Source organism: Sorex araneus, chromosome 6 (assembly GCF_027595985.1).
Source record: "Sorex araneus isolate mSorAra2 chromosome 6, mSorAra2.pri, whole genome shotgun sequence".
Taxonomy (NCBI): domain Eukaryota; kingdom Metazoa; phylum Chordata; class Mammalia; order Eulipotyphla; family Soricidae; genus Sorex; species Sorex araneus.
Window position 1 is genome coordinate 148,443,172 of NC_073307.1, and position 20,694 is coordinate 148,463,865.

The 20,694-nt window shown below is 50.4% G+C and overlaps 1 protein-coding gene across 11 annotated transcripts in view; it reads right to left on the reverse strand.

Annotated features, from left to right (window-relative positions):
• Positions 1-4,874: 4,874 nt before the first annotated feature.
• The window catches only part of CELF1 (CUGBP Elav-like family member 1), a 96,646-nt gene continuing 80,826 nt past the window's right edge, over positions 4,875-20,694 (reverse strand). For 5 of the 11 annotated variants that reach the window (XM_055142987.1, XM_055142985.1, XM_055142986.1 and 2 more), the window contains 6 exons: positions 18,243-18,318; positions 16,538-16,666; positions 16,120-16,233; positions 14,780-14,965; positions 12,064-12,207; positions 5,385-11,610 (listed from right to left, as the gene is read on the reverse strand). In XM_055142987.1, coding sequence (XP_054998962.1) covers positions 11,483-11,610; positions 12,064-12,207; positions 14,780-14,965; positions 16,120-16,233; positions 16,538-16,666; positions 18,243-18,318 — 777 coding nt within the window. In that variant the 3' untranslated portion in view covers positions 5,385-11,482. Of the gene's footprint in view, positions 5,004-5,384; positions 11,611-12,063; positions 12,208-14,779; positions 14,966-16,119; positions 16,234-16,537; positions 16,667-18,242; positions 18,319-20,694 lie in introns of those variants that run through there. The other 6 variants (XM_055142981.1, XM_055142980.1, XM_055142979.1 and 3 more) reach the window with 6 other exon arrangements.

The following is a 20,694-nucleotide window of genomic DNA, read 5'->3' on the forward strand; positions in this document are numbered from 1 at the left end:
AGCCATCACACTCCCCTCTGGGTCCGTTTCCTCATCTCTGAAACAAAAATGACGGCTGGACAGAGGGTACCAGCAGGGAGAGTGTTTGCCTGTCCAGGGTTCAATCCCCAGCATCCCTTAAGGTCCCCTGAGTGCAGAGCCAAGAGTAAGCAAGAGAGTACCACCGGGTGTGCCCCCAAAGTCAAACCGGCAAAACCGTTTTTTTAATTTTTTTTTTTTTGCTTTTTGGGCCACACCTGGCGATGCACAGGGCTGACTCCTGGCTCATGCACTCAGGAATCACCCCTGGCGGTGCTCAGGGGACCATATGGGATGCTGGGAATCGAACCCGGGTCGGCCACGTGCAAGGCAAATGCCCTACCTGCTGTATTATCGCTCCAGCCCCCCCCAAAAAAAATTTTTTTTAAGACACTCCCAAATCTGTTCCAGGGCTACTCCTAAAGGGGTGTGGGCGGGATGTTCTAACAGTGCCCTGGGGCCCCTGTAACTAACAACCCGAAACCAAGGCATCACACATGCAAGGCAAGCGCTCTACCACTGGGCCACATCCCTTGCCCCAGTCTTTACTTTTACTTTTATTTATTTTTATTTTTTGCTTTTTGGGTCACACCTGGCGATGCACAGGGGTTACTCCTGGCTCTGCACTCAGGAACCACCCCTGGCGGTGCTCAGGGGACCACATGGGATGCTGATTCCAACCCGGGTCGGCTGTGTGCAAGGGAAACACCCTACCTGCTGTGCTATCACTCCAGCCCCGAGTCTTTCATATTTTGGCATCACACCTAGCGGTGCGGAGGGATCATTCCTGGAGGTGTTCAAGGGACCGTATGGGATGAGCGGAGTTCATGAAGCCCGGGCCATTGCCCAGCCATGAGGGTAGCAGGACCTGGCGGGCCAGGGGAGGGCTTAAAGGGCAGGAGTCCCCGTTCCAATCCTCATCTGCTGGGAGTGACCCCGGGGCATTCCTGGGTGAGGTCGAGATAAGTCAAAGTCCCCTCAGGGTCTGGAGGAACCACAAAATGAAAACAGGGGTCGGGGTGGCAGCACAATGGCTCGTGCACAGGCTTTGCACGCTGGCGGCCTTGGTTCAATGCCCACCAGTGCAGAAGTACCAAGAACTGAGCCAGGAGGCACTCCTGAGCACTGAGCTGGGAGTAACTCCTGAGCACAGCCAGGTGTGACCCACCAAAAATAAAAACCAGAACCAAATGGTCTTTCCTGGGCTACTGAATCTCACAGGGGGTGGGGAAGGTGGGGTCCGCAGGCCAGTTCCAACTCCTCGCTGAGCTGACCCCTGCTTTGGCCCAAACAGCTCAGTGCGGGGGGTTGACATAACTGGCTGTGCTCAGGGCCACCTCTTCCATCACGACTCAGAAAAGTTTCAAGTAGGAAAATTTGTTGTATTTTACAGTAATAACCCCCTCTCTGGCTCTATACTGGGGGACCATGCAGTGCCATGTATGGCTGCTTCTCTCTCCAGGCCCCCAATAGTTTTTTTGTTTGTTTGTTTTTGCTTTTTGGGTCACTCCTGGCACTGCACTCAGGAATTACCCCTGGCCGTGCTCAGGGGACCATATGGGATGCTGGGAATCGAACCCGGGTCGGCTGTGTGCAAGGCAAACGCCCTACCCACTGTGCTATCGCTCCAGCACCCCCAATAGTTTTTTTATGATACGGGGACTCAAACTCAGGGCCTCACACTTCCAAGACACATCCTGCCCTGTGTCAAATTTCCAAACCAAATCTCCAGCCCACAGTGGAGAAAAAAAAAAAAAACAACACAAAAAAACAGCGGTGCAGGGAATAGCTTGGCGATGCTGGTCTCGGGAAGAAAGTGTGGCCGAGGGACATTCTTTCAGTTTTCCGGGACTGCTCCAAGGAGGGCAAGTGTGAGCGTCTCACGGGCGCCCCCTGGAGCTGAAGGGCAGTGAGCAAACTTTAGTGAAGAGAAAGGGGTCTGGACTCAGGGAGCCCTGGGTTGACACATGGCTTTGTTAGGTTTCCGGGCCTGGTGACACTAGGGCTGGCTAGCTGGGTTTGCTGCTTCAGTACTCAGAGCTGCAGCCTAGGACTGGGGGGACGGGAGAGAGGCTCTGAGTTCAAGACCTGCAGCACACAAGGCACGCACTTCCAGGCGCGACATCTCTGTAGCTCCTCACACTTTTTTAAAAATTTGTTTTGCTTTTTGGGTCAGACTTGGCGATGCACAGGGGTTACTCCTGGCTCTGCACTCAGGAATTACTCCTGGCGGTGCTCAGGGGACTATATGGGATGCTGGGATTCAAACCTGGGTCGACCGCGTGCAAGGCAAATGTCCTACCCGCTGTGCTATCGCTCCAGCCCCTATTTTAAAAAAATTTTTTCTTTTTGGGCCACATCCAGCGATGCTCAGGGGTTACTTTTGGCTCTACACTCAGGAATCACCCCTGGCGGTGCTCAGGGGACCATATGGGATGCCAGGGATCGAACCCAGGTCGGCTGCATGAAAGGCAAGCACCCTACCCGCTGTGCTATCACTCCAGCCCCCTCACACTTAATAGGCAATCCTTTTTTATTGTTTTTTTGTTTTGTTTTGTTTTGATTTTGGGGCCACAGCCAGCAGCATGTGGCTTGGTACTTGGTACTCCAGGTTTGGTACTTGACGGCAGGGGTTGGGGGCATGGGAGAGATTGCAGAGCCAGGGAATGCACCTGGGGCTCCAGCATGGAACACACATGCCCCAGCCCTGATGTACTCCCTTCTAGTCCCCGACAACCCAGTGTCTTTCAACCTCAGTCTGTTCATCTGCACAATGAGACAACTGTGGCTCAAGCGTTCCCTACAGCATCTGGGTGGCAGTAAAGCGTCATTTTGCTATAGGATAATGACTGGAATGAACCAAGGTTTGGTTAGCAAAACATCTGTGCGGGACAGGCACACGTGGCAGCAACCAGGATTTACTCCCGGTGGGGACTGAGGTAACCAGTAACTGACCCCGGGTCACGTGACTGCAAGGCAAGCGCCCTGCCCACTGTACTTACCGTCACTCCTTCGCCTTTTCCCTTCTCTGTAAGACATGTTTGCAGAATCAGACCTGGAGCAGCTGTGTGCAAGGCAGGCGCCTCCCCGCCGGCTGCACCTTTGTTCTGGCCTCAAGACTTGTGTTTTTAGTGTCCTGGGACGAAGCCAGGAGGGTCCTAGCATATGCATTCAAAGCATACACTCCAGCACGGACCAACACTCCAGCCCCGTATGAAACAGGTTTGTAACACGTACAAGCGAGGAGCACTGAAATGCAGAGTGTGGTGGACAAAAATCAACACCCCACAACTTTTTGGCTAATACCCAACAAGGGCAGAGTGTCTCTTGCCCGCGCACCTGGCTATCTTCCCCTGGGCTCCAGCTCCCCTCCCCGCCCCGAGCAGAGATCCCAGCGGCCGAAGACCTCCGGAACCTAGCTACAGCCATGCTCAAGGCCCCTCTCCACACGTTCAGACAAGCCTCACGCATGAAGGAACTGGCAGAGGAACCCAGGTGTGTGTAATCCCATCAATGGCCAACATCCAGAGACTTAAAAGCAAGCACCCAGAACCTACTTCTCCCTCTGGGAGAAACTGGCAAGCTACTGAGTTTGCTGCCCACAAGGGAGAGTCTCGAAAACTCCCTATGGTGTATTCATATGCGAAAGCCAGTAACAAACTGGGTGTCATTCCCCTGACCCTGAAAGAGCCTCTAATGCGGCATCTTTGGGAAGGTCGAGTAAAGAGAGGCTTCTAAAATCTCAGGGATAGGACAAATGGAGACGTTGCTGAGACCGCTCGAGAAATTCAACGATCAACGAGATGATGATGACGATGATGATGATGATGATGATAATGACCCAACAAGAAGCGACGTCTGCTGGGTGAATCCAGCCCAACCACTTCTTTTGGCGCCTGATTTCTCAGAGCTCTGGATGCCCTGGACTGTCATTCGGAGTTGAGGGAGAAGAATCTCGATCTCCCAAAGGAAATTGAAATCCTGCCTTCACAGAATGTTTCTGGGCTGGCACACACAGCCCCCTGGGAACGGCTCCTCCAAACTGACCTCATGGGACGGGGCGGGGCTGGCTGCCCACCTCCAGACACCCCGTCGTACCCTCAGAGTCCAGCACCCCCGTGCCTGTGCGTGAGCCAGCCCAGGGCGGAGGAGTGGGGAGAGGGGTGAGTGCCCCCCCAGCCCCCGCCAGGACTGAGGAGCTCGGGGGCTCTCTCTTGGCTGGAGAGCTACTGACCTCGAGAGAACGGGCCGGAAAGTGGCAAGGTGCTTCCAGCCGGCATGTGGAAGAGGGTGCCAGAGTGAGGCAGCACTCTCCCAAGACGTTCAAAGGAATGTCTTCTTGGGGCCCGACAGATAGTAGGGTGGGTAGGGCATTTGCCTTGCATTTGGCCGACCCGGTTGGATTCCCGGCATCCCATATGGTCCCCGGAGCACCGCCAGGAGTGATTCCTGAGTGCAGAGCCAGGGGTAACCCCTGAGTATCACCAGTGTAGCCCCCAAACAAAAAGATGTCTTCTTGGGGCCAGGGTGACTAGAACTAAGGGTTACCGTGCAGGCCCTGTGAGCTTCTGAAGCTCCCCACTCCACCCAGTAACTCCCTGATTATGGCCCCACCAAAACCAAGCCCAGAGAAGCGTAAAGGCTCTGCTCCCTTCTTCTGAATTGATAAGGTTTTGAGAATGAGGAGCGTGAGAGGGAGAGAGCGAGAGGGGGAGGGGAGAGAGAGCACAGGAGGGGGAGGGGGAGAGGGAGGGAGGCAGGCGGGGAGGGAGAGGAGGGCAGAGTGGAGCGTGCTATTCATGACAGAATAGGGGTCTCCCAGAGGGGTCAGCCAAGGGTCAGTTCTGTCTGCCAGAACATCTTTGGGTCGACCCTCTGAATGGGGAATGTGTCTCTTTATCAGTTTCTAGGTTACACTGGTGGCGCTGGGGTGGAGAGACACGCTGACCCCTGCCTGAGTGCCGTGGGGACCAGATCCAGGACACCTGTAAGCAGAAGCATGTGTCTTAGCCCTTCAAGATATCTCCTCAGGCCAGAAGTGTTTTCTTTCCAGGAACTCTTCCTACGGGGGAGGGGGCGTGGAGACAGTACAGTGGGCAGGGCATCTGCCTGGCATACGGCTGACTCACAGCACCCCCACTGGTCCCCTGCACACCGCCAGGACTAACTGCTGAGTGCAGAGCCCCTGAGTAACGCAGTAGAAAAAGAAACCCTTGATGGATTCTGTAGAAACCTCCACAGACATCAAAATAAAGCCTTATTCTGTGCATACCCACCTCTGCTCTGCCTCCGAAATGCCACCGCCCAACTCAGAGCCCACCCCAAGAACCCACCATCCAAATCAGTGACTGCGAGGACAACACTGGTTCTTCTCAAACAGTTTAATAGCAAATAAACAAAGGAAGGTACCACACTTGGCAGATACAAAATGACTTTTTGTCCGTGTGTCTGTGCAATTAAAACAGATTTAGGTTCCCCATTGGGACAAAAGGAAAAACACACAAAAAAAGGAAGGAGATTCCTTTTCAAACACATACTCCCTTGCTCCAAACTTGTAACTTTTTTTTTTTTTAAATCCACTACACAAACTCTGTGATCAGGTCAGAAAAGCGACAAGGGCTCTTCTTGCCTTTTTTTTTAAAAAAAAAAAAAAACCATTAAAGTAAAATCCATAATTTTCTACATAGTACAACACAAGTTCACACAAAAAAGACATTTTTTTTCTTTTTTTCTTTTTTCTTTTTTTTTCCTTTTTTTTTTTTTTTGCAAATCAAAACAGAAAAGAAAGGAAAAGCTCAAACAAGGTAAAGGAAATGCATTTTCACGGCTGAATCACGACTCGGAGTTGATTGAATCCCGTTGCTGCGGCAGAACAGACTGTGCGTTTGGTCATAGTGGCAATTTTTTTTTTCTCTTCACATTGTGAAATCACTTTACATTGTTTTCTAGTAGAAAAGGCAAAAAACTGTACAAAACCCCTAGTGTTAAATACAACGTTTGTACCAATAAAAAACTCACACAGGTTTGTCTCCAAAATGTAAAGTTTCTTTTTTTTTTTCTTTTTAAATTATTCACAAAAAGCAGCTGGAAATCAGAAAGGCAGCTGCCGCTCCAGGGCCTCAAATCCATGAAAACCACCACAGAACAATTAAACAATCAGAGAGAAAAGGAAAAGGAAGTAACGTCCAACGTTTGGCATTTGGTTTTATCCACAGGTTTTTTCCCAGAGCTCCTCTTGGAATTGAAAGTAAAATATATTGGCAAACACGGATTCTGAACACACAGGGGGGGCCGCGGGCCTTGTGCCGACAGAGGCGGCTCTGTGCAGTCAGACTGTGGGGTGCTGGCAGTCTCGCTCAGGCTGGGGGTCCTGGGCTCTCTCCATCTAACCCTCCTGCCCCCCGCCGGCACTCAAGCAGCCGACCCTCCACGGGGGCTCCCTGCGGACAGTGCTTCTACCTCCCCGCCCCCCTCCCGCAGCCCCTCGCCCCTCTTCCCAGCTGGCCCACCAGGTCAGCAGTGTAGGTGTGGGCGGGCGCGCTCACCACCTCCCCCCTCTGCAACCTGCTCTCTCCTCCACAGCTCCGCTCCTCGCTCCTCGCACCTCTCCCCTGCCATTCACATTCTCACTCAAGTCCCTAAGACCCTGAGGCTAGATGGTGCCAAGGGAGGAGGGCAAGTTCCCAGCAGGGAACCAAGGAACTGGCTGGCCTGGCACCCAGGGACAGTAGCTATTTGGCTCTTCACCCAATTTAAAAGAAAGAAAGAAGGAAAAAAAAAATCCCTGCCCTTACCCCCACCCCACTAGCCAAGCAGGAGCAGAGCAGTGAAGAGCCGTGGGGTGGCGGGGCCCAGGGCTGTAAACAGTGTGAAGACTGTAGTATTGTGCTTGTCGCCAAGGAAAGCGCCGGCAGGGCAGCGGTGCTGCCCTTAGTGCACAGACGGGCGCCTCTGAGTGGTTAAGAGCCCCCTTCCCGGGCAGAGGGGCGCTCACTCCTAATGCACTGAAGCCTCTTGCCCGGCCGCAGCCACCTTCTATCTGCACCTGCCTCTCCGGGCCCTCCCCGGCCGCTGAGGGAGCAGAGGCCGTGAGCTGGGGACAGTCTAAGTGCACAGGCAAACGCTCTGAGGGCAAGAGGGGAGAGAGTTGCCGCTTCAAAATAAAACAGTACAATCTTGAAAAAAAAATTAATCAACCCCACAACAATTTAAAACAGCTTCTTTGAAACCCTTTTAAATCGATCAGTTTTTGCACAAACTATAGAAAACAGAGAGGTGAAGGTGATATATATATATGTATATATATACGAAGGTGTGAAGAAACAGCAGGAAACATGCAAAACTTGTTTTTTTCTGGGCATAATCTTAGTAGGAAAAGAAAAATTCAAAACGAGAACACAAAAACAATACAAAAACAAACCAAAAAAAAAAAAAACCAAAAAAAACGAAGCATCACATTTTGCTGTGGAGACTGGAGGAACAAGCAAGGAAACGGGGCGGGCACATGGGGCCGGGGGCCTTGAGGACTCCCAGTTAAGTCTGTGACAGGAAGAATCATAAAAAGGGAACAAGAAACAGGGCAGCTGGGCCCAGACTGTAGTCTGCAGTCAAAAGGGGACGGGGTCGGCTGTTTTCTGCAGTTAAGAACTCAGAAAAACAAAAATAAGAACACAAGTGGTCTCCTCAAGCCCCACAAACTATCAGCAAAATGTGCTCAGGAGCCTCAGAGGTTTTTTAGTGACATCTTTTATTTCACTGTTTACTTCAAAGTTGTCTTTAAAACTAAGCACACAGAAACAAAGCCTAGAAACAGACTGGCTGTGTGTTCACAGAAATACAAACACCACGCGGTATGTGCTAGTAGGGCTGCTCTGAAGACAATTACAAAGAATTGGAATCACAAAATCAAGTGGTTATCTTATGAAGTTCTAGAAAAATAGATTTTTTTATATTCAAATGCAAGTTTAAATATTTCCCCTTCAGCAGTCGTTCTAGCAAAACCAATTTGGCAGCACAAAAGAAAAAAAAAGGGAAAGAAAAAAAGAAAAAACAAAGAAAGAAACAAACATAATAAAAATACACATCAGCATCAAAGGTCAACACAAGGTCAAAGGTGAGAGTTCAAGCATCAGAGAAGCTGAAGAGACAGGGATTTGGACGATGTACTTGACGCCACATCGACATGCTTTAGGCACAACGATGAACAAACGGCAGGAATCTAGAAAAAAAAACAAACCAGAAAGAGGGAGACCCACTGAGTTACACAGAGCAATACATCCAAACAGAGAGAGAGAACAGGAACACTCACTGTGGACAGCCCTGAAATGAGGCGGCGGGAGGGACGGGGCCGGGGAATGACAGGGAACTTTCGCACATGCTAACAATGGACACAGGGAGAAGTCAAAAAGGACATGGAGGACACCAAGAAAACATCCAATCGCCAGAGACAGGAGGGAACTAAGGCTTGGATTTCCCGCAAAGCCCAGCGCGGCGAGCAGGCCTGCAGCAGAGGCGGGTTTCCGAGCCCGTGGCTGCAGGGAAAGCAGCAGACGGTGGTGGGGCAGGCCCTTCCTCAGGGGAGAGGGCCAGGGTTTCTCAAACCTATGGGGACGGCCCTTTGCTCCCAGAAATCCAAGCCCTTAGCTTCCACGTGGGCCCTGGCCACCTGCGTGGAACCCAGGAACAGTGTCTGCCTGCATTCAAGGTAAATCAATTTCATGATGGCACCCGAGTAAGAAACAAAACTACAGCAGAAAACAATACATTCATGTTCGTGAAACCCCACTCGACAGAAAAGGATTGCGTAAGACTCGGCTGCCAGTCCCCACTCTGAGCTGAACCCTGGCACACGAGAGACTTGTGGGGGAACAGCTTCTTCACAAAGCCAGCGCTGGCCTGGGGAAGAGAGCTCTGCTCCAGGGCGGTGCAGCTGGGCGATGCACTGGGCGGGGAAGACAGAACAGAGAGCAGCGCCTGGTCTCACCAGCCGGCACAACGGCCACCCAGGGCCCGGCGGTGGCACAAGCTCCTTGGAAAACAGAGCACCCACAAGCAGGCAGGAAACCGTGGGTACTCAGATCCCAGGGACCTCCGTGGGCAAGGAACGTGAAGCGGGAGGGCGGGGAGGGGATAGGGACAAAGTGGGAACAGAGTGGAGTTCTGGGCTTCGCGAAGCCCCACGGTGGCCAAGGAGGAAGACAGGACAGAAGGGAGCGAGCCCGGCACCGGCAGCGCCCTGGGGAGCAGCGCTCTCTCCGCGGCCAATTCACAGCATTAACTCCGCCCCCCTCCGACAGACTCGCTGGGCTGCCAACGGGCCACAGGAAGTCAGTAGTTTCACTCATACACAGCACCCTGTGTGTACAACAATCACATTCTGGATTCTATAAAATCCTGGCCTTTTCCAGAGATATAATTTAGGTAATAAATATTCTCCACCCCGGAGCTGTATAAAACTTCTATAAAAATAGAAACGACATTCTCGGTTCCAGCCGGTTGGGATTCAGAACAGCGCCTCCCCAACCTAGCAGTTTTTTCTTTTTATTTTTTTTGTTTTTCTTTTTTCATTTTTATTTATTTATTTTTTTGCATTTATTTAAAAAAAATCCCATCGTGACCCTGGACGCCTTTGGAACAGTTTCATCCTTGAAACACAGGACACATTTCTCCCAGTGCGCAGAATTCAAGTTTACACGGTTCAGCTTAAGAAAGTTGTTTCCACGTTTCTTAGAGGGCAACGGACCCAGGTCATCGCTATGACAGAAGGGAACAGCCGTCCAGCTTCCATGGGGTAATCCGCCACCACCGACTATCTGTGGCCCAGCAAGATAGCCAAGTCCTGTCTGTGACCCAAACGGACAGCAGGACAGGGGCGAGGCCCCTGACTGGAGCGTGAACAACCCCTCTTGGTCTCCTCTCTGTTGTTAGGGGTCGGGACTCAGGTGTGTGAGGCTCGAGAACCCAGGGCCCCACTCCCTGGTCTCAGCTAAGAGTCACGTTCTGCCGGGCTGCCTCTGCCAGTCTGCCAGGTGCCCCTTCCCCGCGGCCTGGCCTTCCCGGCTCCAGCTCCACAGTGTCCCCTGGAGCAGAGGCAGAGCCCGGTGGCTACGTGGGTCATGGCAAGTGCTGGAATGAACTGTGGGAGGCAGCAGGGAGCTATGTGTAAGTACAAGGACAAAAGGAACAAGGTAATACTGAGGTAAATGAACACTAAATCCATACGGAAGCTGTAAACGTCCTCTTGTCACCTCTCTCCCCAAGAGAAGATGGGGCTGGAGTGGTTAGGAAATGGGCCTGTGCCTTGGAGTGTATACAGCAGGGACACCTCCACCAGGGAGGCAAGCATGGATGTCTCAATCCTTTGACGTACTAAGCCAGCTTCTGGCAAACAGGGCGCTCTGGCCAAAAGTGACCTTCAGATGCAGGCACACAGCCAGGAACACCAAGGCCACCCATGTCCTCTCTTGGGAGAGGAGCCCCCTTTGGTGAGATACTACCAGCCCTTCTTGGACCTGCCCGTAAGAGAGAAACGTGGAATGGAAGTGAAACATCTCAGGCTGGAAGTGATGGTCCGGCTGCGGCCAGCTACTGGGAGGGAGACCCCGACAGTGCCTGCCCTCCAGGCCTTCTTTAAAGAGACCTGTTAGGAAATGAGTCACAGCCTCAGACTTTCGTGTTGCAATGAAATTGATCTCTCTGACGAGCCGTTTCTTCCTAATAGTGACTGGGGGGCAAGCGGCGAGCAGGTGGCGTCTTCTGCCTTCTGCCTACACCAGTCTAACTAACTTCTATTTCCACAGAAGCATCAGATGCTTCTCGGGAGACGGGCAGAAATCCTGGGCAGGAATCCCAACAGAAAGTGGCCAGCAAGAGCTCTGCTCCCAAACAGGCAAGGAGGGGGAGGCCCAGGCCCAGCTCCTGCGGGAACTGGGCATCAGAGCAACCCCACCCGCTTCAGAGCCCCTGCCTGGTGTCAGTTCTCATTTCACCCCTCTCAAGGTCAGGGGGGTTCTGGGGGGTCAGTTTTCGGTTTCACTGAGTCCTTTCTCTTGGGGGTAGTTGGGGCAGATTCTGATCTTCATTCCATATTTCTCCACCCCCATCTCCCCCAGGGCAGTTTGACGTTGGTCCTTCTCAATACATTGGTTACAAACACAGCAAACTTTAAATAAAGGGTGGGGGGTAAAAAAAAAAACCAAAACGAAAAAACCAAAACACCTCAGAATATGGCACCTAAACTCCAAAGTAAAACACTGGAAACCAAAGCACAAACTCGTCCTCTGTACGAAGCGAAACTCCCACAGAAGGCAGTAGCCGAGTCTTCGGGGCAAGCTGTGCCTGCGAGAGTGGCAGGGATCAGGGTCCAGGGCTGTCAACACACAGCTTTAGGGCTTCCAATCATTAAGGGTGCTCCTCCCCCACTTACCAGGAGACCCTCTCACGCCAGTCTCAGAGGGGAGCACGCTCAGTAGGGCTTGCTATCGTTCTTCGAACGTTTGAGCTGCACTTTAAGCCGCTTCATGCCGATCTGAAAGCCATTCATGGACTGGATGGCAGCTTGAGCCGAAACAGGATTGTCGTAACTTACAAAACCTGGGAGTGCAAGCAGAAACCCAGTGAGCGGCAGGAGGCGCCAGGAGTCTCTGTCCCCCTACAGAAAAGCTGCTTTAGTGCCTGAGAGAGCAACTTCCTAAGCAGGCACAAGGACTCTGGGAAACTGTAACAAAGTTAATTAGGTTCCTGGTAACCTGACAGCCACATAAACTAAGCTCTCAGGAATACTTGGCTTCCACAGGGGGCTTTAATGTTTCCTAGCCAAATCAGGTATTTTTGGTATTTATTCTCATCTCTGAAATTGTAGTAAGACAGAAATCAACATCAGCATTACAGAAATGAAAACACTAAGGCGCAAAAGCAGGCCACATGCTCTGCACAAGGATGTGTTAAGACAATAACCCCAACTCAAACCCAGCTTTCAGCAACGAGTTCCTTCGTTTCTGAATAACAGCCCACACCCCCCTCCAGGGCCCAGAGCAGCCGACGTACCAAAACACTTGCTCAGGTTTGTCTGCTTGTCTATGAAGACCTTGGCAGACACGACGTTCCCAAAGGGCATGAACATCTGCAGCAAGTCCTGGTCTCCAAACTCCTGGGGCAGGTGGTAGATGAACAGATTGGCGCCCTCTGGACCTTCAACAAACCCAGTCATTAAAATGATCATCAGTGTTAAGCACGGTTACTTCCCTGTGTGGAAATGCACTCTTCCAACACACTGATTCACTGGAAGAACTACACAGATCCTCCAAATACAGGAGGACGAAGTGAGGGACAGTCTCTGAAATAATTCCTTCAGCAGCAGCCTTACTTCACCAAAGGACATTAGAATTTGACCTCTTGGGAGGATGGTGTGCTAGAAAAACAAAGCAAGCAGAGAGGGCCAGAGTGATGTACGGTGGGTAAGGCAATGCCTTGCATGTGGCCAAACCACGTTTGATACCAGGAACCACATATGGTTCCCGAGCCCACTAGGAGTGATCCCTGAGCACAGACCCAGAAGTACAGAAGTCCTAAGCACTACTTAACCCCCAAAGTTCAAATAAATGAACAAAGCCAGCAAGCAAAGCTGGAGAGAGGTTCCAAGGTGGGGCTGCACGCTCTGCCCAGGAGGTAGCCCCTGAGCAACAGGTGTGGCCTCGAAACAAAAGGACAAAAGAAACAGAAGAGGGAACCAGCAGTGCCCCACAAGCAGACTGGTAGCTGCCAGAGGCAGAAAGGGGCAAGAAATGACTCCAAAGGCACCCGAAGGGTCTGGGGTGCAACTGTCACAGCGGTGGTCACTCACGACTGTGTTCAACAGGGTTCACGGAACTGTACTTGAAAATGCGTGGATTTCGCCACCGGCAAATGTGTCTCAGTTAAGGAATGGTAGAAATAAGTACCAGGTTGGCTCCATGGCTTGGAAGCCAGCCTCACATGCTACGGAAAAGGCAGCTCAGATAGAGAAGGGAACACCAAGTAAAGTGGGGCTGGACTATAAGAGGGTGGTGATGGCTCTGAACAAAACATTTAGTTATTACAAAAATTAAAAATTATGCATGCTTATTATATAATTTTGATGAAATATGGATAAATAAAATGTGCTTACAATAAAAAAAAAAAAGTGGGGCTGGAGGACCCGCTCGGGATGGGAGAGGCGTGCTGAAAGCAGATTATAGATGGAACACGATGGCCACTCAATATCTCCATTGCAAACCACAACACCCAAAAGGAGAGAGAGGACAAAAGGGAATGCCCTGCCACAGAGGCAGGGTGGTTGGGGGTATGGGATGGGAGGGTGGGAGGGATGCTGGGTTCATCGGTAGAGGAGAACGGGCACTGGTGGAGGGATGGATACTGGAGTATTGTATGACTGAAACACAAGCATGAAAATATATAAATCTGTAATCCTCACATGATTCATTAATAAAAAATAATAATAAATAAGTTCTAAATTTAAAAAAAGTGTCTCGCTTAGAAGAGGCAATATTTAAAAGATGTGCCAAGGGGTTCTATACGGGTGAAGGCACTTGCCATGTACTACAGACCCCGGTTTGACTGCCAGCGCTTCACTGGGCGCTAAGGAGCACCACTGGGCAATGGCTCAAAAACTCAATGCGTCCCCCCCGCTCCTAAAAAAGACGTGTACCACAGCTGCCGCCCCCAGGCCCCGGCTACTGTGAATGCATTACTGTGCCCCGCTGCACTCGGACCCAACTTCCCTTCTTCCTCCTCTAGATCACTTTCCCTATTTCCACAGGTCCTGCTGTAATAACAAGGACACCTTCCCTCAGCATTTGGCAAGCCTGCCACCCCCCCTATCCCTAAGGCATCCAGCGTCTAATTCAGAGCGGGGAGAGAGAACAGGAGACCAGACTCCTCGCAGGTATGCTAAGGGAGGGTCCTTGTCTTTTTCCTACACAACAATCTAACACCTGCAGACCCATGTTGTGAAGGCTGCCTAGAAACCCCTCCTGTACACAACACCTCATGTCAGAGCAGACGCTTCCCACGCCATCGACTTCAGACCACAGCCTTTACAAAGCACAGACCAGAAAGTGATGCAACTGCTAAATGATAGTCACAGGGGACATACACAGACAAAAATCCTTCCATTTATAACCCAGAAAGAAGACATCAGAATGCTTATTACTGTGTCAGACACAACAACTAGTGCATTTCTTCATCTGAAACTGTAGTGCTGCGGAAATGGCTGAGTAGCAAAAAGCATGTCTGACAAGTCTGAGATCTGGGTCAGATCTCTGGCACTGCCCCCACCCACAACAGGAAGGGAAGGCCACGCTTTCTGAGGCAGGGAGATGGCTCCATAGCCTGGACTGCATGCTCTGCACTCGGAAGTCCTGGGTTCAATCCCTGGCACATGGTCCCCTAGCACCACAGGGAGTGACCTCCTCCGAGCACTGTGCTGGATGTAGATCCTAGAACCAGTAATAAGAGGAGTTTAAAAGAAAAACAACAACAAAATCCACAAGATAAAAGAGTAGCCCTCCCCCCTCCAAAAAAAGATAAAACAATAGCCCTGGAGATGTGGCTCAGTGGCAGAGCAAGTGTGTAATCCCGGGGAGGCAGAAACAACCTAGCCCCGTTCTAAGAGTGTGTACAGAGGATCTGATCTGAACCACACCCAGAAAATAGCCCAAAAGCAGTTACGAGGGTGGGCCTGGCGCCTTGGTGGGTCTCTCCCTCTGCCGCCTTCAGCACTCACCTTCCTTCTGGCTCCCAGCAGCACCGATGCTCTGCTGCGTCAGAAGGTTCTGGCTGTACAGAGTGGGGAGGGCCGCAGCAGCGTATTGCTGGATTCCCGAGTAGGCCTGTGTGAGGGCCTCCATGGTGCTCCCAGTGCCATTGGAGAGGCCGCTACTGCCCAGGCCGCCGTTCAGAGCAGCCATCCCTTGGTTGGAGAAGAGAACAGGGTTAACAGGCGAGCAAGACTCAAGGGACGTTGAAGCTGAGCACATGCATGGACATGGGAAGGGGGAAGCACCAAAGATCCGCACTCCCCCTTCCCGTTCGCCCAGGGACAGCGTGCCTGTCTGATGGTCGGACTTCAAGTCCCTGAGTGAAGACACTGGACTGGAGCACAGCGGGTAGGGAAGTTGCCTTGCACGCAGCCGACCTGGGTTCGATTCCTCCATCCCTCTCAGAGAGCCCGGCAAGCTACTGAGAGTATCCCGCCCGCATGGCAGAGCCTGGCAAGCCCCCCGTGGTGTATTCGATATGTTGTCTCACAATGGAGATGTTACTGGTGCCCGCTCGAGCAAATCGATGAACAATTGAACGACAGTGCTACAGTGCTACAGAGTAAGGATATTACAATGACCACACCGAGGCATGGTGCTCTCCACTGCCTTCTAATCTGCTGGGAAACGAACCATTTACTTAGGCCCGCCTCAGTTTCTCTTAGGCTATTTTGGGTCTCTTTCTCACACGGAGCAGAAATTTGGTATCGGGCAAGTCCCAGGACTGGGGATCACCTGTGTTTGTAGCCTACCGCAAGAGGCACCTAATACCAAGTATCAAAGCAGCAGTGGACACTTACTTTGCAAGGGGTTCAGAGCCCGGCCTCTGTTCTCACTAAACTGTTTTTAAATTTTTGCTTTTTGGGTCGTACCCTGCAATGCACAGGGGTTACTCCTGGTTCATGCACTCAGGAATTACTCCTGGCGGTGCTTGGGGAACCATATGGGACGCTGGGAATCGAACCTGGGTCAGCTGCGTGCAAGGCAAACACCCTACCCGCTGTGCTATCACTCCAGCCCCTCACTGAACTTCTTAAATCCCTCAATATATTCTATTCCCACTTGATGACACAAACAACTTTAGTATAGTGGCTAAACGTTACAGCTGGTTAAAGGAAGGTGTGTGTGTGTGTGGAGGGGGGTGGGCGGGAAAGGTGGGATCTAACTCAGGCCTGCCTTAAAACCCAGTGATTATTTCTAGCCACCCTGGGTCAGCACACTCATTCTAATGAAGGTGCTCCACGGTCATTTAAAACATGCCACCTGTACGAAGAAAGGCATGCTGTCACTGGAGACTGCCCCTTACCTGCTAACGAGCTGACGTTGAGGCCTGCTGTGGCTCCAGCTAGTGTCTGCAGGGCCCCGAGGGAGGCGATGGGGTTGACGGAGCTGCTGCTGCTGGAGCTCGGGGAGGACCCTGCTGCCAAAAATTCACGGATCAGACTCAAGCCAACACTCGCTTTGTCATGTCAATAGGAACCAAAGCACAAGAGTGATATTATTCAAGGGTTCTCCCTGTAAATTCAATTTCCTATTTTTTTAATAGTTTAAAAACCTGGAATCAAATGACAGCTACAACAAACTGAAAATTTATAAGATAAATTCTAACTCAGAGCACTACATTAGAGCATTTGCTGGTCATGATAAGACCCTGTGGAAATCGACGTCACCCACTTTCTAGAAAGATACACGCCTCAGCTGGGATTCTGAGACACCATGCTTACCTGAACTGGTGAGTACGCTGAGGGGGCTGCTGGATGTAGTGAGGGCATTGGTACCACTTGGTGTGTTCTGAGCTGCGCTAGCTGCAGCTGCTAAAGCAGCCAGATTCTGTAATTGCATTGCATTTAACCCTGCAATATCCAAAGGAAGAGATCAGCCGGCAGATAAAGGGACTTCATCTCCGCTTTGGCAGTGACAGTGAACACGGGCGGGAGGCTGATCTAGGCAGAGGAACTGTTCTAGGTAAGCCTTACACAATACTGTAGAGGGCTCCAAAAGGATTCCATTATCCCTCCACTCATTAAAGACCAGACATCATTTCCTCTGAAAAGATCTAATCTAACAGTTCACCACCCCAAGAGCACATTAAATAAAAGAATAAGCTGTTAGGAAATCAAGCAGGAGGGCTGCTCTGGCATCTACAACAGAGCTAAGTGTCTGAGAGCAGAGTGTCCAAACATGTGGCAGAGACAGGGAATCCAGTTCTACCCTTCACTTATATAAGAGTTTTGCTTTTTTTTTCTCTCTCTTCCCCTTTTTGGGTCACACCCAGCGATGCACAGGGGCTACTCCTGGCTCATGCACTCAGGAATTACTCCTGGTGGTGCTCGGGGGACCATATGGGATGCTGAGAATCGAACCCAGGTTGGCCTCATGCAAGGCAAATGCCCTAGCCGCTGTGCTATTGCTCCAACCCCAAGATTTGCTCTTTGAAATGAAAGTGAACAGGCAAAATTTGTTGAAGAGATCCAGAAGGACAAGTGTAGGATACATATGAAAATAGAACAGGAAATAGAATTAAACAACAACAACAACAAAAAAACCAACCCAGACTTGAAGAAAAGATTAATATGAGAAGGGTGGGGGCAAAGTTAGGGCAAGTCTTCCAAACAGAAGCTCGGCCACACAATTCAAAGGAGAGCAAGAAAAAAAGAATCACACTGGCAGTTGCTGGGAACCACTGACCAGATGATGGAAAAGTCAGACAGGGCACTGAAAAGACTAAAATCCGGAAACACAAACCCATAATCAACCAACTTTCCCAAAGCACAGCAAACTTCAAGTCCCTGGGACAAAGTGAACCATCATAAATTTCCCAGGGGCCAAACGCCGTTCACCTGCCTGCCTCTGTCCAATGCTCTCATACCTGGCCTCATCTGCTAGAGAAGGGGCAGGACAGGAAGCCCTGGTACTGCCTCCCCGCAAAAACCTTTCTGACATCCATCTGTCCGTGGAACCCACACACACAGGCACTGCCACTGAAGTTCCATGCGTTATCAACCGCAACAAAGGCACTTCACAACTAATGCATCGCTGTACGGAACTGGGGGAAAGCCCCGGGTTTCAGCCGAGCTACTGCCTAGGAGCCATCTCAGGCTTTTTCCTTCAGTCACTGGAAGTCAATTACTCTGCGATTTTATTTTCTTTATCAAAACAGCCTCAGATATGTAGGGGTGCTAACAGCTCTTTTCCATTCTCTTCCTCAACAGAAACTGAAAGGGGGTGGTGAAGCAGCAGAAAACCCCAGAGCAATTTGGCATCAAGTGCTGACAGCGTCACCTTCTAGAGAAGAGGCAGGGGAGAATGGGGGATGCTCGCCAGTGCCAGATTACATAATGAGTGGGGGGGTCGTCTTCTCTCGGGCTGTGTCGAGCTGGATGGGCGGGTCTCACTGCTGCAGCCTCTCGGCCTCGGCGAGACACTTACCTCCCATCGGGTGGAGGCTGCTCAGAGTGCTGAGGTTCCCGGAGGAGGCAGTCTGCTGTAGGAGCTGCAAATAAAGCTAGACATTACACCAAAAAACAGAACAAGAGTGAGAGTGAGGGCCGGTTCTGCACCTGGGATAACTCTACAGCACAGCAAAGCGAGAGTGCAGAGGTCCCCAGAGAGAAGGAAGAAAGAAGGCAAGACCCCAAGCGGACATGGCAGACAGGAGGCGTACAGCACAGCACAGACACAGCGAGGCAGCGAAAGCCCTGGCAGGACAGTCACATCACACAGAAGCCAAGCTCCACCTCCCTGAACACACACTCGCAGCAGAGCACAGCAGAGCAGAGACCTAAGGTCCACTCGGAGCAACTAAGCTGATGGGGAGCGGTGTGTGTGACAGGCTGGCAGCTGCCAGCGCTACCCTCCCAAGTCTCTGTAAGTGAGGCCCACACATTTATTCTGCTGAGTGTTCCCATCCGAACCACCACTTTTACTTGATGCAACTCTCTGAAGTATCTAATATCTCATCAGACCATTTCACATACTTCTCCGAGTTATCCATTACTGGCCTCAATGATCCTGTAACTACATCAATCTCTCTGGTGCTATGTGTCCATCAGTCCGATGCCCTCCCCTTTAAACAGGCCTTAGCTTTGGCAGAGTAAATGACTGATGGACAGGTCAACGGACAACTTCTTCCACCGGCTGTCTCCAAACAAGAGGATCCGTCCAGGAGCCACGTTAGCAATCACAGTGTTTATCTAAGCAGCCTGCTGGAAATCTGCTACATTCAAACCTGACCATGGTTCCTTTACAGACACCAACGGTCTTGTTTCTGGATCCTTTACTCAGTATGCTGTCCATTCTCCCAGACATTCTGATTCCTCTGCAACATTTATCGACCTCCAGAAACAGTGTTGGGGGTGGGAAGGAGGGGGAATATAACCAAAACACATGTAAGCCAGCTTTTACCAGCTTCTTAATGAGCCCACAATCCCACAAAGGTCTGGAGCTCTAATCTAATTCACTAGAAACCAGCTCCGTATCTTCCAGAAAGAACCTAGTAACTGATGATGTCCCTACAACTCAGTCTTTTCATTTTTTGTCATCTTAAGTATCTTGGGGAATATACTCAGTGCCAACTGGTAAAGTCTACAGACACTACCCTAGATACCTTCATTTCCTTTCTACATGGAATAATTCATTTGAGTAGAGAACCACATCTAACTGAGACAGAGAGACCATAGTCCTCATTATATACCGTGATGCACTTGCTGGATGTGGTAACAAGTTAAAATGGAAGCTTCCCTTAAAAAAATATGGAAGACAATCTAAAAGGAGCAAATACTTGTCATGGATACTGTTCTTGAAGTATTACAGTTTTGGCAAAAGACTAAAGTATCGCCCAAATCTTCTGAACTTAACAGGATTCCAGACTGAATCTTGAGATAAAACTAATACCCAAACTTCTTCAGAAGAGTACTAGCTAGGATTAACTGGGATTTTTCCTAACATTTAGAAACACAGAGAACATGGACATCAAGTTAGCCAAAAACAGTATGAGGGTCAGATATCATTGCTTCTGTTCTGTTTCTTTTTTCTTCTTCTTCTTCTTTTTTTTTTTTTTAAATTTTTTGGGCCACACCCAGCAGTGGTCAGGGTTTATTCCTGGATATATGTATCAGGAATTACTCAGGGAACCACATGGGGTGCTGGGAATCGAACCCAAGTTGGCCATGTGCAAGGCAAAAACACCCTACCCTTTGTACTATCACTCTGGCCCCTAAAGAACAATATTTATAAATGATGGTATTATTATTCCCATATATATAAAACTGTCTATACAAATATATATAACTGCCTATACAAATATATATTATATATGTAACTGTCTACATATATACACACACACATATATATAAAACTGTCTATACAAATCTAGAGATTTTGCAAACTTATTTATTTTTTTCTGGGCCACACCTGACAATGCTCAGGGTTTAATTTCCAGCTCTGCACTCATGGATCACTCCCAGAGGGTTTGGGAGACCTTATAGGGAGCTGGGAACAAATTTGGGTTTGGCCACCTGCAAGGCAGGAGCCTTACCCCCAGTACTATCCCTCCAGTCTGCCCCCGCCCCTTCTCTTGAGTTTAGTTATTTTAGGCTTATTGTGCTCAGGGCTTTCACTGAGCAGGGCTCGGGGGACCATATAGGGTGTCAGAAATCAAACCTAGGTCAGCAGTGTATAAAGCAAGTGCCCTACCCATGTATTATCACTCCAGCCCCTTAGTTGACCTTGAATTTTTATTGACAGGTTTTATGTGCCGCAGCTGGTAATACTCAGGGGTTACCTGCAGCACAAGGGTTAGAGGTGCCTCCCAGCACTGCTGGGCGACTGTGTGGTACTGGGATTAGAGCTTAGAGCTCTGTCCCACAAGCAAAGCTTATGC